We start from the raw sequence: 14928 nt of genomic DNA, 5'->3' as shown, positions 1-14928 counted from the left end.
ATGTAGTAATTTCTATTTAGGAACTTTTGTTCAGAGAATCATTTTCTAACTCAGCCTCAACAAAACCTCGCTGCAGCAAAATACTTTTCTGTAGCATAGCTATTTCCTTTATCGCCAGAGCTGCTCCAGTAAAGCAATGGGATTGCGTTTGTTTTCTCTTTGGAACAGGGGACATGGTCTCTAAATCGAAATCAGAATGACCCATGCATTCTTTCTCCCAGCTTTCATGTCAAACCATAATTGCTCAAATGGCACATTTAGAATTTTGGCACAAGCTCAGGCTTTCACTAGCCGCCTTTTTAAATCAGTCCCAGTGGCCAGCGGATGCTGCGCAGCCCTACAGATGGATCTAAACATGCTGACTCCGAGGCTCCTTCTATTCTGAATGATCAGCCGTGCCATCTGTCTCTGTTTTGATTGGGGCTGGGCACATGTGTCCCAGCGAAACACGGGCCAAGAAGAAGAGAGAGAGAAAGAGCCAGTGCCTGAATTCACTTCCCACTTCTGTAAAGACATTGTTGGGTTTTGTGTTGTAGAGGCAGAGGAGATATGAAAGCATAATGAATTCTTCTGTCATTAAATTCTTCGGGGAATCTTTACCCAAGTCTCTACTAAATGCCCTTAAAATGCCTTCGTGCAGCGGTAAGCTCCCCTCAGTGTTATTGTGACAGTGCATGCAATGTAAGAGAAATAATTCCTCTGTAGGGAAAAAAAAGACAACATTTTGGTTTTCATCAAGATGAAATTATTCAGAAGCAACTCTGAATTTGGCAAGCAAATGCCAGTATTAACAAGTTGTGCAAGCAAGTATAAAATAGAGGCGCTCATGACTGAGAGAGCATCGTGTGTGTGTGCCCTTGCATGCACCCCACTCCAAATTCACAACTTAGAACACGGAAATTAGAATGGGGAACATTGCATTATTCATAACTTGGCAACCAGAAGCCAGGGCACTTTGCCAAAATAAACTATTCTCTATAATTACAGGTGAAGCAACATTCTTTAATATCTTACAATACAAAAACATACATTAATCAAGGAAAGAGGGCTTTCTTTTTTTTTCCTAGAGGACAATAAATTATCATCCTTGCCAACTTCCTCAATACATGTGACAATGTTTTACAGGATTATAAGTCAGCCTTTTTAAAGAAGGTTAGTCTAAAACCAAATAAACCAAATAAATGAGATTTTTAGCTAAAGAGAGGGGAAGCCGGCTCCTAAAACACTGATGTCTTGCCAGAAGATTTGTTTTTATCACTGACACAGACTGAGGGTCTAAACTTCACTTGGTGTGATTTGACATGCCTCTATTGCAAACAGCTTTGCTGGGCAGTTTTCTGCTGCTGGGGGTCTGGCCCCTTCTGCTGCAGCCAGCTCATTTAGTGAAATAAACTCAGTGCATCATGCCAGTACGGTAGCCCACATGTTCTGGGATGATTCACAGTCAATCTGCACCAGTCCCTGATACTAGACTTCTTCTCAGAGACTTAACATACTGGAAATGCTTGAGCTGTGTCTGCTTCCTTTCAAAGCCACCTGTAACTTTTCTTTTCAGAAACTTCCTTATCCATTTGTTTTGCTGGTTCATAGCAAACTGTTTTTTCAGCATTATGCTATGTTCTTGCATTCCAGTAAGTGCAGAAGGCATTTGTGTCTTTATCTCCCACTGATTTTAGTGGTGCTCACCCATATCTGCCAAAATAAACTCCCCGTATTGTCAGCTATAGCACTCGCTGCAGGTGGTGCTTGCTGAATTGAAAAAGGGGACAGATTCTTTCACCAGGTAGAAAACAGAAGCAGTTTTTATCCCAGAACACTTAGGGTTGTTTTCACTAAGTGTGTAGAACTCAGATAGCAAGGGAATTGTGTTGAAGGCAATGTACAAGTGAAAGCCAATGCAGCAGCATCATGCTCTGCTCTTCTGCAGTGCAACCAGTGTCAAAGGAGCTATGCACAGCATGTTACAGGCTAATAAAACATGGTCTCTTCTCTGAAAAAGTTGCCCTCTCACCTGAAAGTAAATTGGTTATGAGAGAAGGCTTGCAATTAAATGATGGAGCACTGATGCTGGGATCATTTTTTGGATCATTTTATCAGGTTTAGAAGATTTGTGCCACAATGCAAGGACTGCAGTAGGCTTTCTCTTCTGCAGCATAGTAGTGGTTATGGTAATTGTTGTCTGTGGCCATGGTTGGATAGGGCCAGGAGCAATTTCTCTGCTCCTGGAATCTTTAGTTTGACTCTGTCTTCAAAGCATCGACCAGTCTGTTTCTAATATTTATGATATGTAAGCTGCTAGCGACCTGACCTCTGGCCCTGGTGCAGGGACGAGGCATGTATGTTCTGCTGGGATCAGGTTCTTCACCTCAGACAAGGGAAATTGAAGGCTTTGTTTAAAAGTGAAGACATCACTCTCGGGTGTATCAGAGGTACTGTACATTTTCCACTCTGTTTACAGGCATACGAAAACACAAATAAATGCATGTGGAAGAGGGAAGAAGGTCAGAATATCAAGTGTCAAAAGTAGCCCATGAAATTTTATTGGTGGTGCATTTAATCAGTGCTAAGCGTTTTTTACAAGGTACATACAAACAGTGGAATTGTAAAAATTTATGGAATGCTGTGTACAGTGTGGCCATTTATGAAGAAAGGGAAATTTATATCCAGTTGAAATAAACCAGAGGGGAATGTTTTATGGAGACTTGTCAACAGCAGGGTACATCGAGAGAGATCTGGGTAAAGGGAGGATGGGGCATTCGCAGGGGCTTACAGATCTTTGAGGTGTTTTTCTGCTTCTTCAGCAGCGAACAGGTTGCATCTTTCTGTGGCTCTCAGATAGGCAGGATGCTGGATGCCTTAATGGTGTGGTGGTTTGTTTTTTCTGCATAAAGGAAACACAAGTGAGCAGCTGCTACTGGTATCTTTGGTACAAGGCTCTTGCTCTTGGGCTCGTTCCAGTGCAACAGTTTCTTGAGTAGCCCTTGATACCCAGCCGGGAAGGGTTAACTGAAGCCAATCACTTTGACATCAGCATTTTTTGTTTCCTTTTCTTTCCAGTATTTTGTTGATGATAAAGCACAGACTTAGTCAATTGAGAGATTCCAGAGCTGCAGAATCAGAGATAATTTAATTAACGGAATTGCTTGTGATTGCCCACTGGGACAGCGGGTAGCAATTGCTCGATTTAATTTGGAGAAACAAAGATCACATGCATGCTAATGTTTAACAAATAACCAGTGTTTGGGTTAAAGTCTATTTTTCCTTTTGCAAAGAGGGGGGCAGCTGATTCCCACGGGAACTTCCCAGGAGGTGATCGCTGACGAACAGCTCAAAGCTACAGATAGGTGCTTTTTCCTTACCCATTATATTCTTATGCCCTTCTCCTGGTCTTTTACCTGAGCAAAGCAAGGATTTGCTCTGGGGGGGAAGGTTTGTTCTTATTTTCAGTGCTCAGGGGGAGATGCTGTGAGCAGTAGAAAAACATGCATTTAGCACAAAGGCTGAAAACTAACACATGCTGTGTGCCCAGTCACACAGACTTGCCTCTTGGTACCCAGCTTCCTCAACTGTGACTGCTAAGTTATTGAAGAGTTAACCACAAAGCCCAGAGAAAAGTGCAGGACCAAGCTTCCTCTGCAAGAAACCAGCCCTTTATGTTCTTGCTCTTGTATAAATGTTCTTGCTCACGCTCCCATTTGTGATGATTTAAGTCTACAGCGCATAGAGCATGAATGTGTCCTATTGATAGGTCCTCAGCCAGGGAGGACAGTTCAGGCATCAGTGAGGCCGCTCGCATGTTCTGGAACCCCAGAAGAGCAAGGGCTGGGGGTCCAGGCATTGCTCTTGGCAGCAGTTGTGCTCAGCAGGTCTCTGGAGGCTGATAAATGACGTTATCCAAACACGTCAAATCAGAGTGCTGAGGCACAAAATTGTTCATAGAGTCCTATATCCAGCATGAGGTCAAGGCAAAGCAGAGAGAGCAGGGCTGTGGAAGCCAGTTCCTTCTTCCCTGCAATTCCCTCTGCCTCCCTTGGCAAGGTAAGTTGTACACAGCCTTACCCTGGCCATGGAGCTTGGCTTTCTGACCCTTGCTCCACCCTGGCATTGCCCTGTAAAAATACTGCCCAAGCTACTTCCAGCTGTGTCCGGGCAAGCGCACATGAAGTGCACACGGAAGAGGGAAGCCTGAGGGAGTTCCCAACATTGCTGCTGCAGGAAGAGTTGCTCCTTGGCGATGCTTATCTTTAGGATACAAGCAGCAGGTTGACGGTAAAATGTTGCTAAATGGAATGGCATGTGTCCCAAGTGTGCTGGCTGCCACGGGAGCCAGACACATGGGAAGTGACTCTTGTCTTTATTCTATCCCTGGAGGTAGTTCCAGTTTCCTTTATTTACTAATGTTCTCCCTATTTCCCTTGACCTCATTTCCTCCGGCTTTTTGGAAGCAACCATGCAATTATCATTCACTTTGGGTTGACCCTTGGCCGCCTTGTCCCTGGTTGCTGCTGCTCCAAGAGGCTTTCCTGGATCCTCAAGTGCAAAATACTCACTTATGGCCAAAACCTCTCTTTGTCTGAGATAGGAGCTGCATCTTCAGCCCTACGCTGTGCATCAGGATTTGTCCTGAGAGCACACTTGGCAGGCAGAGCATGGAGTTTAAAGTCTGTCACAGCTGAGCTTTGATCAGCCCTGGGAGATATTGCAGTGGCTAAAGCTCCCTCTCTTACCAATGCACCCCAGCCTTGTTAATAAATGTATATTTAACAATGTCTGGAGCGTATGAAGTGATAATAACTAAATCAATACCTCCCACATTGATTGTCCAGGATCCCTACAGCGTGACGCACGCAGCGGTGCGGTAATTTTCCAGCTAACTAGCACCCTGATCTACAGCCCTCCTATTGATTGGCCATTGTATCAGGCAGCCTCTGAGCATTATTGCTTATACCTCTATTCAGCCTCCTTTTCTGATTCATTCGTTTATTACTGGACAGGTACGATTATCTGGGAGACTTTCCGAAACTGGCCGATGGGGGTCAGCCATTTAGGCTTCTATAAACAAGCCATTTTCTATCTCCTCTTGTTGTTGCAGTGACAAATTCTTCCTTTTCAAGCTTTGACTGTTATTGGGGTGAGCCTGGAGATGAATATGCCTTTGCTTGGATCTGTTCAAGGAATCAACCTTTCCCTTGCTGAGCTGCCTGCCCTTCAGAGGACAGATAGCTCCACAGATAGGAGAATTTAGCAAAGGTTGAGGCTCTGCTTGCCACCTGCTTTTGGCAGAAGCCACACTCACTGCTTTTACACCTCCAGTGCCCTTACTCGTGCTGGAAGAAGTGGATTCTAGAAAGTCAAATTCAGCTGCAGCCTTCATCCAGCATCAGCTTGTTGACAGGCCAGACTGGAAGGGAAGCGATTTTCTCATTCAAGAATGGTCTTCGAGCTATAAATAAATAGTTCTGTTTCTTCCTGGGACAAAACTAACACCTTTTAGAGTTTCTTTGAAAACACTAACAACTCTTCCTTGAGGGTGAGAACCCAAGCTGGGATGTGGTAATAATTTATACCATTGAGTAGGAGCAAGTGGGTGGTTCACAGCAGGGAGCACTGTCTGCTACTGAAGCTCTTTCATTTCACTCCAAAGAGTATTTATGGATACGCAGACTTGAATCCACAGTGTCCCTGTCCCCAGGCAATCCTCACCCACTGGTCTGTCATGGGACATGTGTGTTTCTTTGCCTTTTTTGCAGTTTTAAAGTCATTACCATTTCACAGCAATTGTCATTTGCAATGAATCTCCTGATGAAGATCTTCCCACAGTTAACTCGTGCAGAGAGTGACTGATGCGTGCAAAGGCAGGAGTGAACTTGGAGCTCTGTAACACTGGTACTTAACCAGACTCACTCCTGCAGCTGCGGTTTCTTCTGAAGTGTCATAATTAGACAATCACTCAAGGTTTTTAACTAGCTCTGTTTCCAGAGCCTTGGGAGAAGCTAGCAGTCACCTCAAGGGAGATACCTCAGGTTCTTCCCTGCGTGCTGGCAATAAGTGACTAATGAGCAAAGGAGTGAGTGTGTGCATGCAGTAGGAGTACTGAGACTGCAGCTCGCTTTATTGGTTGCAGTGGTTCCACTAGGCCTATGCTTTAGCCACCTGTTGATGAATCATCCTCTAAAAAGGCAGAACATGTAGGTGCCACTGTGGGTTATGCTGTGATTGATGCAGCTCCTGGTGGTGAGGGTGCTTCACAGGTTCTTCTGAGCTGGGTCTGCTTGGACAGGCCTGAAGTTCACTGACGTACAAGATTGTTGGTTTGATTTTTCGTAAGAGTGAAAGCTCTAATGTCAATACAATGCTCTAAACCTTTTCTGGGGAATGCTGGAGGGTCCCTCCCTGTCTGCACTGTAGAAATGGGGATTTTGCAGCATGCTGGAGTGACACATCCTTGTCTGCATTGCTCCCTGCATCTCATTTGCTAAGCGTTGCTGTCTGCCCTTGCTTTTAGGTTGGCAAGTTGCTTTTTTCACCAGCCTTGCAGAACCATGAAAATACACTTGTCTGCCCTCAGCACAGCGCCTGTGTGACAGAAGAGATAATGCTGCCCATCAGAAATGACCCTAGGAAATGGGAAAGCAGAAATTGTAAAGCTGCTTTTATAGCCACCCCTTTGGCACAGTGTCCATTGCTTTGTTTTCTTCTTTTTTTCAGTATTGGAGCCTAAAAAGCTAGGAGTTCCTGTAATATAAAAGCATTGTGTTATCTTGTGTAATGAGCTGATTTTGTGTTTTACAAGGTTGATGGCCAGCAAAGACATTTATTCTCTACAGGGAAGAGCAGCTCCTATTGTCTACTGAAAGTTATCTCACCAGCTTTAGAGCAATGTACAGAACTTTGTCCAGAGCATTTGGTCCTAGAGGAATCTCTTAAGGGAGATAAGAGGCAGAAAACAAAAAACAAACAAATCTGTTCTTTAAATGTCTGTGTTTTGCGGAATCTTGCTCTGTGTGAAGCTGGCAACCCCAGCACCGTTGTGTTCTGTCATGATGCGTTTGGAAGTATTTAGTAGGACACCTCAAAGAATTCACACTGGGCTTTCCAGGAATTCTTCTGCACCCCAAGCTGGATGTATTAGTTGGAATGTTGCCATTTCCTGTGCGGTACCTGTTATGGGATCCATTTCTCCCCAAACTCTTACCAGCCTTGTGTGCTCAGTGGTGCTCACTCTCCATCATCTTTTGCAGAATTACAGAAGACTCAGCAGTGACAACATTTGAAGCGTTAAAGGCTCGTGTCCGTGAGTTAGAAAGGCAGCTTTCCCGTGGGGACCGCTATAAATGTCTCATTTGCATGGTGAGTAGCACTCCACTTGTGGTAATGAATCAGAAATGCCTTGGTATCTTTGCTAAGGAGAGGAGAGGCTTCTCTCCATTTTTTGGTAGCATGTGGGAACTCACCTTTGTTCCTCTACACCAATCAGCCTTTATATGAAGGTGCTGGGTTATTTTAACAATTGAAATTTCTATATGCATTACACTGTTCTGCTGGTATTTGTAGCTGGCCATCTGTATGAGGGTTAGAAAAGCCACAGCTTGAGACAACTAACAGGCTTCCTATACAAAACTCCCAGATAACAGCTTCTCCTTCCTGCATGTACAGATTTACATCCATAGGAGAGAGCAGAATCTGTGATCTGAGACTCATAATGTGATTTGGAAACAGGATTGTTGCCTGAGCACTTAAAAGTTGTCCATGTCCTGCTTGCTCTGTGGTGATGCTGTGGCCTTCTTAAGGAAGAGCAGCAGCTCCCTCTGATGGTGTGAGCCTGTAAAGCTTTGCATCTCCTATTAGGTTTTTATCCTGCTGATAGAGGAGAAAGTTCTGCTTTGTGGAGGGCTCCCTCAGCAACTTCAGCTTGATGCGTGGTGCTCTCTCCCCCAGCTCACGACTTGTAGGTGTGCGAGCACAGTTCGTGTCTCAGGTTCAGCAGCTTGCTGCTGGTTTCCAGAGGTTTATTCACAATGATAGAAAATACTCAAGAAAGCCTGCCTACTGACAACATTGCAGCAGCACTCTTGGGATGTGGTTAAAGTGTTCCTGCCAAATTAAGAGTTATGGTAACGATTAATCTTACCCTGTCACTGGTTATCCTATGCTCTGTGACCTGATGAGAGTGATGTCGGGTGGCCACAGCAACTTCAGATGCTCCTGCAATAACTGTGCTGAGCCACATCACCACTTGAGTGGATTGTGGGCTTCCAACAGGAGTTCTGGGAAGTCAGGAAAAGGGACTGCAGTAGACTTTCTGCCTCTACTAGACAAACATTACAAAAATACAAACTTACATATTGCACAAGCTTACTTTTTTTAATACAAAATACAAGGCAATGTTATCCACAAAGAAGGGCATTGTGATGTGGTTGGGAGCAAAGGATCAGTATATCCCTGCTGTGGCAATAATCTCTTTGCTTCTTCTCTTCAGGACTCCTACACAATGCCCCTGACTTCCATTCAGTGCTGGCATGTGCACTGTGAAGAGTGCTGGCTGCGGACTCTGGTGAGGCTTTTGGCTTTCTTGTTGTCTTACAGGCTTTTTTCTCTCTTCTGGGATACTTTATTTTAAATCACCACAGGGAAAGGTGCTTTTTGCTTTATTTTAAGCTATCTGAGTGCTGTGCATGCAGACTTCCCAAGCCTTGCAGTTGAAAACCCCATTCTAGCTTTGACTTGAATGAGCTTCATTGGAGTCATCACAACCCAAAGTGTAGCCCTGCGCCTTGCTTGCTCCTCTGCTGCTGTGAGGACAGCCATTGCTCATGTAAGAGCTCTGTGATGGGGACAACCTTGTCATACAGTAGTTTCCTCTGGGACAGCCATGCAGAAAGGTAAAGCTGTGAGAATAGAAGCCAAATCCACTGAGATTTCATGGAACGGGTAGCTTCTGAGAAACCTGATATTACCCCTGAAGCAAAGGGAATCGTCCTCAGGACAGAGGATATGAAAGGGAGCTTTTATGAATATGAATCTGTATTTTTCAGATTATTTGAAATAGCATTGTGCAGTTTTCAGGTGTATGCCATTCTGTTTCAAAGATTGGGGACTGCCTTGAGCATTGAATAGGTGACCCAGTGCAGCAGTAATTTACACATGTATTAAAGGAGATCAGGTTAAATTTTAAGGCATTATTAAATGAAGTGTTGGAACTGTGGCCTTTATAATCAGCCCTTAATGTCCCCTGTGCAGCTGATTTTCAAGCTTTCATTTTGCCTAGGTTGGGCAGTGGAAAGTAGTCACGCTTCCTACGTCTCCTGTTAGCAAGATGATACAGTGTTGGGTTGCAAAAAAATGCAAGGGAACACCACTCCTAAAAACTGTTCCTTTAAGGCATTACAAAATCTACTTTATAGAACACGTTGTGTGCTTGGAATTACGATTAAGCTGATCATACTCCTTTAAATCCTGCCTTTTAAAAGTCTCGTCCAAGAAAAGTTACCAGGATGGTGAAGTGCCTGTGGGCTTGAGTACTAATAGCAACTCAATAACTTGGCTATCCCTTGGGCTGTATTTTATAGCTCTTCAGCTACACCCCGTCACTATTTAGATTATACAAGCTTTTGTAAACATTTTAGCAGCATGTTATAAAAGACACATATGTGGGTACATAGCTGGGAGGTGTTTGGATGAATGTGCTCTGCCACCTTTGCTAACTGAAGAGTAATCTTGTCCTTTAGTGGTGCTGTAGTAGAGGATAAAACACTGATTTCTGTCTCATTTTCTTTACTCCGAAGTCTTTGTCTCTCCTCTTCCCACCAGCCTCAAGTCATCTTCTAAGTCTGTGGCACCAATTTCAGGTTGTTCTTAGGCTCAGCAGCAACTTAGTTCAACTTCAGTCAGGCCCCTTTGTTTCATGTACTGTGGTTGCAGCTGCTCATGGGGATGGGGAAATCCCATTCCAGGTACTCAGTGATTAGCATTTACCCTTGCAGGGGGGGAGCCATCTCCTCTAGAATTCCCTGCGGAAGGTGGGGATGGAGCTGGCTGTGTGCTCTCTCTCTGCACACGGCTCTTCTGCCGACCAGGCAGGCGGGATGGGAATAGTCCAGCAAGACATCATATTAGGACTTGGCACTTGCATAGGGGAAGCAATTAATAAGTGGCTACTCATGTGTTCCCCAGCCTCTCCCTGCAGCCCCCAATTTATTAAAGCAGGCCTTTTCACAAGGCATGCTTGCACTCCCTCTCCTGTCTCAAGAAAAAGTCTCCCAGCCTGTGTTCGCATGTTTCTAATGTAACCATTAAAATGTAGCCCGAAGACAGCAATAAAAACCCTGGAACGCCTTGGTGCTTTTGTGTCTTGATCAAAGTCAATGTGTGTAATCTCGTTAAGACTGCCCTCCTTCCCCCCTCCTTGTTTTTATGAATTTAATGGCATACAGCAGCTGGGCTCGGTGTTTAATGCTCACCAACCTGCATTGTTCTAATTAAGGTATCTCCTTTTATTTCGGGCACAAAAGAGGCTCTTGTTTTTTTTAACAAGCGAGGAGCTGTGGGATAGTGTGTGTAATAATCGCCGCTGTTACCTTTCCCTGGGTATAAAGCTGGCTCCCCAGCGGGGGCAGGAGGAGGGAGCCTGCGCGTGCAGCACACATGGAAAGACTTGGCTGGGGAAAAGGGGCAACATTTTCCTTGTGTTGTGCAATAAACAATTTGTTGGAGTTAATAGGAGCTGGGGCGGGTGGGTTGTGTCAGGCTTCCGGCCCCTTTTGAACATTCTGGAGATCTGCCATCCCTGCTGGTGAAAAGTCCCCTTTCTCCTGTGCGCCTGTGGTTTATGTGCCCAGCCAAGATCTAATGTTCAATTAGAGCGTGAGTGTATCTGAGAGAGAGAGAGGGAGGACTGTGTATTGAACAAGGCCCTGGAACTGGAGGCTCTGAGTGCCTGGGAGCACTTCTAAACCTCTGCAGGGTATTGAAGATGGGGTGAAATTTGATGTGCACCTCTGTCTATAGACCAGAGGAGGTGAAGTGGGTTTTAAAAGGCTTAAACATTTTCTAGGATACAATGCTACAAGGATCTGAGCATCTCTGATATCCCCTAACTTCAGTGGTGTCTAAGGCACTGATGAGGATTGAATCTTCAGAGCACTTGGGCTTTCTGAAGATTGGGCTTTTGGACTTTGGGCTCTTGATGTCCAGTTCCAAATTATAACTGTTCTGTTGCTAAGGGAGAGGGATAGATGTATTTAACCACTGACTCTACAAATGTTTGCTGGGCTCTCTAGCTTTGGCACCATTGTATTACAAGCTGAGTGCATCAAACTGGCTTCAAGTTGTGGGGGATGAAACATTCACCAGAGGAGACTCCATCTCTGTCTCCTGTTGGTGTGTTGGATTAACATGAAGGAAAGGCTAGGGCTGCAGAAAGGGACCCTGGAGATGGCTTAAGAGAACTGAGGTCATGGTGCTCACTGAGTTAGCCAGCACCTCAGTGCCAGTAGAAGCTGCTTAGCTAAGCAGTCCTCTTCAGGGCTGTGGAGAAAAGGGAGGAACCATCCCTTCACCCAGAATCAGGACATGATTTGGAATTTAATGTTTAGTGGTTTTATCTCCTTCCACTTGCTATGTGAGCAGCACTGTTCTCCCTGAGGGCTTTGGTCCAGGGGCCACAGGTTAAAGATGTGCTGTACACTGTATACACTGTGGGCAGCTCTGTAGTTGTAGGCAAAACAGAGAACGGAGGCAAGGAGAGGAGTACAAGAAAGTGGTGCTTGATGCCATGTAATGTGCCTAGCTTCCCAGAAAATCCTATTGTCTGGGTTTGTCTGCTGGTTTTGTACTGCTGTGTCAAATCTCACCAGTGAGCTTGCTCCCTGCTTGCTGGTTGTCTGGGGCACTCAGAATGTTTTTCATTCATCCTTCCTGCTTGCAGAGATCTAGTTGACATCTTCAGGTAGTACAGAAACTGGGATATAAGCCTGGAGTGACTTCCCTCTGATCCCTTTTGGAAAGTCCTGAAAACGTATGCAGGTTCTTCTGGAGAGGGAATGGTGCTGCAGGAGGGAAGCTCAGCCTGGGCAGCAGGAGGTGGGATTCATTTCCCCGCATGTCAGCCCTCCTAGCAGCAGGTATCTATCTTTTGTGGGTTGTTGGACTGCAGCCCTGAGTCACTGGGTGATGGGAGGATGAATCTCCCTCTGGTAGAGGTTTGTCTGCCTCTTCTCCATCCTTCCCCATTAACTTGAGAGGGACCTTCATCTACTGGTGACTGAGATTCCTATTTTCCTTCTCCTGGGAAGAGTGTTCTGACAGTAGACATTGGCAATCTGCTGCAGTGCTTTGCTGGAGAGGTTTAAAGCCTCCATCCTTGGAGGTGTGTGAGAACAGGTTTGGTACATGTCCATCAGCAGTAATTCAGGTCAAGATGGTCTTGCTGGGGAATGGGTCAGTGAGTTCTTGATGTCCTTCTAAACTATAGTTCTGTGATCTCCCAAACCCTGGTGTCCTTCCTTATGAAGTAAATAGCATTAAAAGCTAAGTCAGTGATGGAGCTGTTGGTGGGTGCAAGCAGGCGGGGGCTGAAAGAGAGCAGGTTTATTTGGGCAGATGCCATTTGCTGAGTTTCCCCCATCACCTGTACTGGATCCAGCATTTCCTGTGTGTATTTGCTGACCCCAGGCTTATGCTTGCCTGTCTTGGGCTTATTTAAAAATGACAACTGCAAGAGCAGGAAAATACCACTTCTAAAAAGCCTTCTTCACAGAGAATGTGCTTCCAGGGGATCCATCGATAGATGTGTATGCTCTGCAGTTGACACATTTATATCTTTGGTAGATTACTGTGTTCTTAGCCATGTCACTTTTTCTAGGCCATAATAATGTATGTCCCATGCAGGCTGGAGTAGGTTTATAAGAACAGTGCAGATACAGAGCAATCTTTCTGGGGGATTCCTTAGTGCTTCCAGCAGCACAGGGACCTTTGGGTCAGCAGCTGCATTGATGATGCTGTGCTTGATCCTTCACGATGTTTCTGTCTGCTATGAGGTTATCCAGTTATTTATTAACACACTTCAGCTTTGGCCTCACAACAACCCATGGGGGTGATTGGCACCCTTTGGGGGGGGTCCTTTGTGATTAAGATTGCTCTCCTGGTTTCTTTAGGTTTCTTTAACCCTGATGACCGGTGGAAACCCCGCAATGACAGTGAATGGCTGCTTCTCTGGGAATTAGCATTTGCAGAGAAGCAGCTGCCACTTCAGGGGAGACAAGGGAGGGAAAGGGGCTATTTCCTCTGTTGGGAATTGGATCTTGGAGTTCAGTTCTTCTCCTAGCAGAAGCTGGCTCTTTGTTTGGGTCTCTCCTGTCACCTTTTAGAGGTCCTGTCACATTTTAGAGCTTTTCTTAGCCCTAAGCTAGGCAAGCTTTAAGCCTAGGTTTGATGGTAGCACTGTGTAGGCAAAGTTGCTCTGTGTGTGTCTCTTTATTCTCTGTGCCTGGTAGCATATTCAGCTTGGAAATGGCCCATTTTTAGGACCCACAGGACAGCAGGAAGTGCCTAAATCCTTCCTTTTGAGTTTTCTTGTTTTAGCCAGTTTATAGCAGACGTCACACCATTTCTTTGTTTTTAAGAGGCAACTTTAAGACAAAATCCTCCAATCCTTCCTGGCACCATCTGAGCCCTAACGACTTCTCAACATCTCAGCTCTCGTTAATGTATTTTTCAAACTAGGACCCCAAGTGATTAGCCTGTATTGTGGATCAATCACTTGCCAAATTTTAATTAAGAAAGGAGGAGAAAAAATAAACTCCATCCTGGTTTCCAGCCCCTTTGCTTTGCTTTGTAGCAGCCCTGGAGCAAACTTTGTGCAGTGGAGTTTTATAAACCCCTCAAAACTGGGGTTTATAATGGAAAAGCTGAGGTGGCCTTTACTCTAGCACACGCAGCTATAACACATCAAGGCTTTTCCATGAAGCCATGATGAAAGGAGCAGAAGGACCTGGAAAAAAAAGAAGAAAGAAAGAAATGGCCGACAGGTGGGACTTATTATTCCACAGCATTTTTATTTCAAGGGAAAAGTTTAGTAACCCCAGCTGGCAGGTGAGCAGTGGGGGAGCAAAAGCTTTTTCATTGTGCCTGTGCCAGCATGTGTGTGTGTACAAGCTTATGTGCCTCTCTACAAGACAGGAGAGCTTAAACGCTCGTGCCAATAAATGTTGCACACCTACACCGAAATGTCAGATGTAAGGAACAAGGTTCTAAGCAATTTCAATGTAAAAAAGACTAAAAGAAATCAGGACTTAGTTCTCAATTTAACACACGTGCTTATGTGTGCAGGGGATGACAGTTTTATTTAAAAGGGGGGAAAAAGAGAAAAGCTTCCCCAAGGGTCCAAAGTCATAATTTTTGCTAGAACTGTTTAATACCAAGCATAAGTACTAGGGAGACCCGGAGACCCAAGCCCAGCATGCCACGTGCAGTCAGCCTGCACAGCATTTGGGCCAGGCTGCTGAAGAGCTCTAGGATACCATTGTTCCCTCCAATATACCCGGGCTTCAGAGCTCAAGAAGAGCTGCTCTTCCACCGTACAGGTGAAGCAACATCCACCACTGCCCTAAATCAGTCTGTGATCACGAAGCTTCTGCAGAAAATGGGTCAGGCTACACGTGGCTGGGTTCTGCTTTCTGGCAGGGTTGAAAACATGGCCCTGGCTGCACATGTGCAGCCCTCAGCCTTAGGTGGGAGAGTGGGTCTCCCTATAGCTGTCAGCATGTGACGTAGAAAGCAAATCTCCAGGACAGAGATCCCAGGGTCTGACAGGGCAGATCCACCCATCTTTCCTTCCCTGTGGTGTGAAGGAATTGCACACCTGATCCTGCTTTGCCACGGAAGAGAGCAAAGCAGCAGTAGTTTCATCAGGCTTGTTCTGCCATCCTG

The 14928-nt window shown here is 45.3% G+C and overlaps 1 protein-coding gene across 4 annotated transcripts in view; it reads left to right on the top strand.

Moving 5' to 3' along the window:
* Window positions 1–14928, top strand: part of RNF220 (ring finger protein 220) — a 217479-nt gene that overhangs the window by 196697 nt on the left and 5854 nt on the right. For all 4 annotated transcript variants that reach the window (XM_034064080.1, XM_034064079.1, XM_034064078.1 and 1 more), the window contains 2 exons: window positions 7242–7350; window positions 8480–8554. In XM_034064080.1, coding sequence (XP_033919971.1) covers window positions 7242–7350; window positions 8480–8554 — 184 coding nt within the window. The remainder of the gene's footprint in view (window positions 1–7241; window positions 7351–8479; window positions 8555–14928) is intronic.

Source organism: Melopsittacus undulatus, chromosome 6, assembly GCF_012275295.1.
Source record: "Melopsittacus undulatus isolate bMelUnd1 chromosome 6, bMelUnd1.mat.Z, whole genome shotgun sequence".
Lineage (NCBI taxonomy): Eukaryota > Metazoa > Chordata > Aves > Psittaciformes > Psittaculidae > Melopsittacus > Melopsittacus undulatus.
This window is presented reverse-complemented; position numbering and strand designations above follow the sequence as displayed.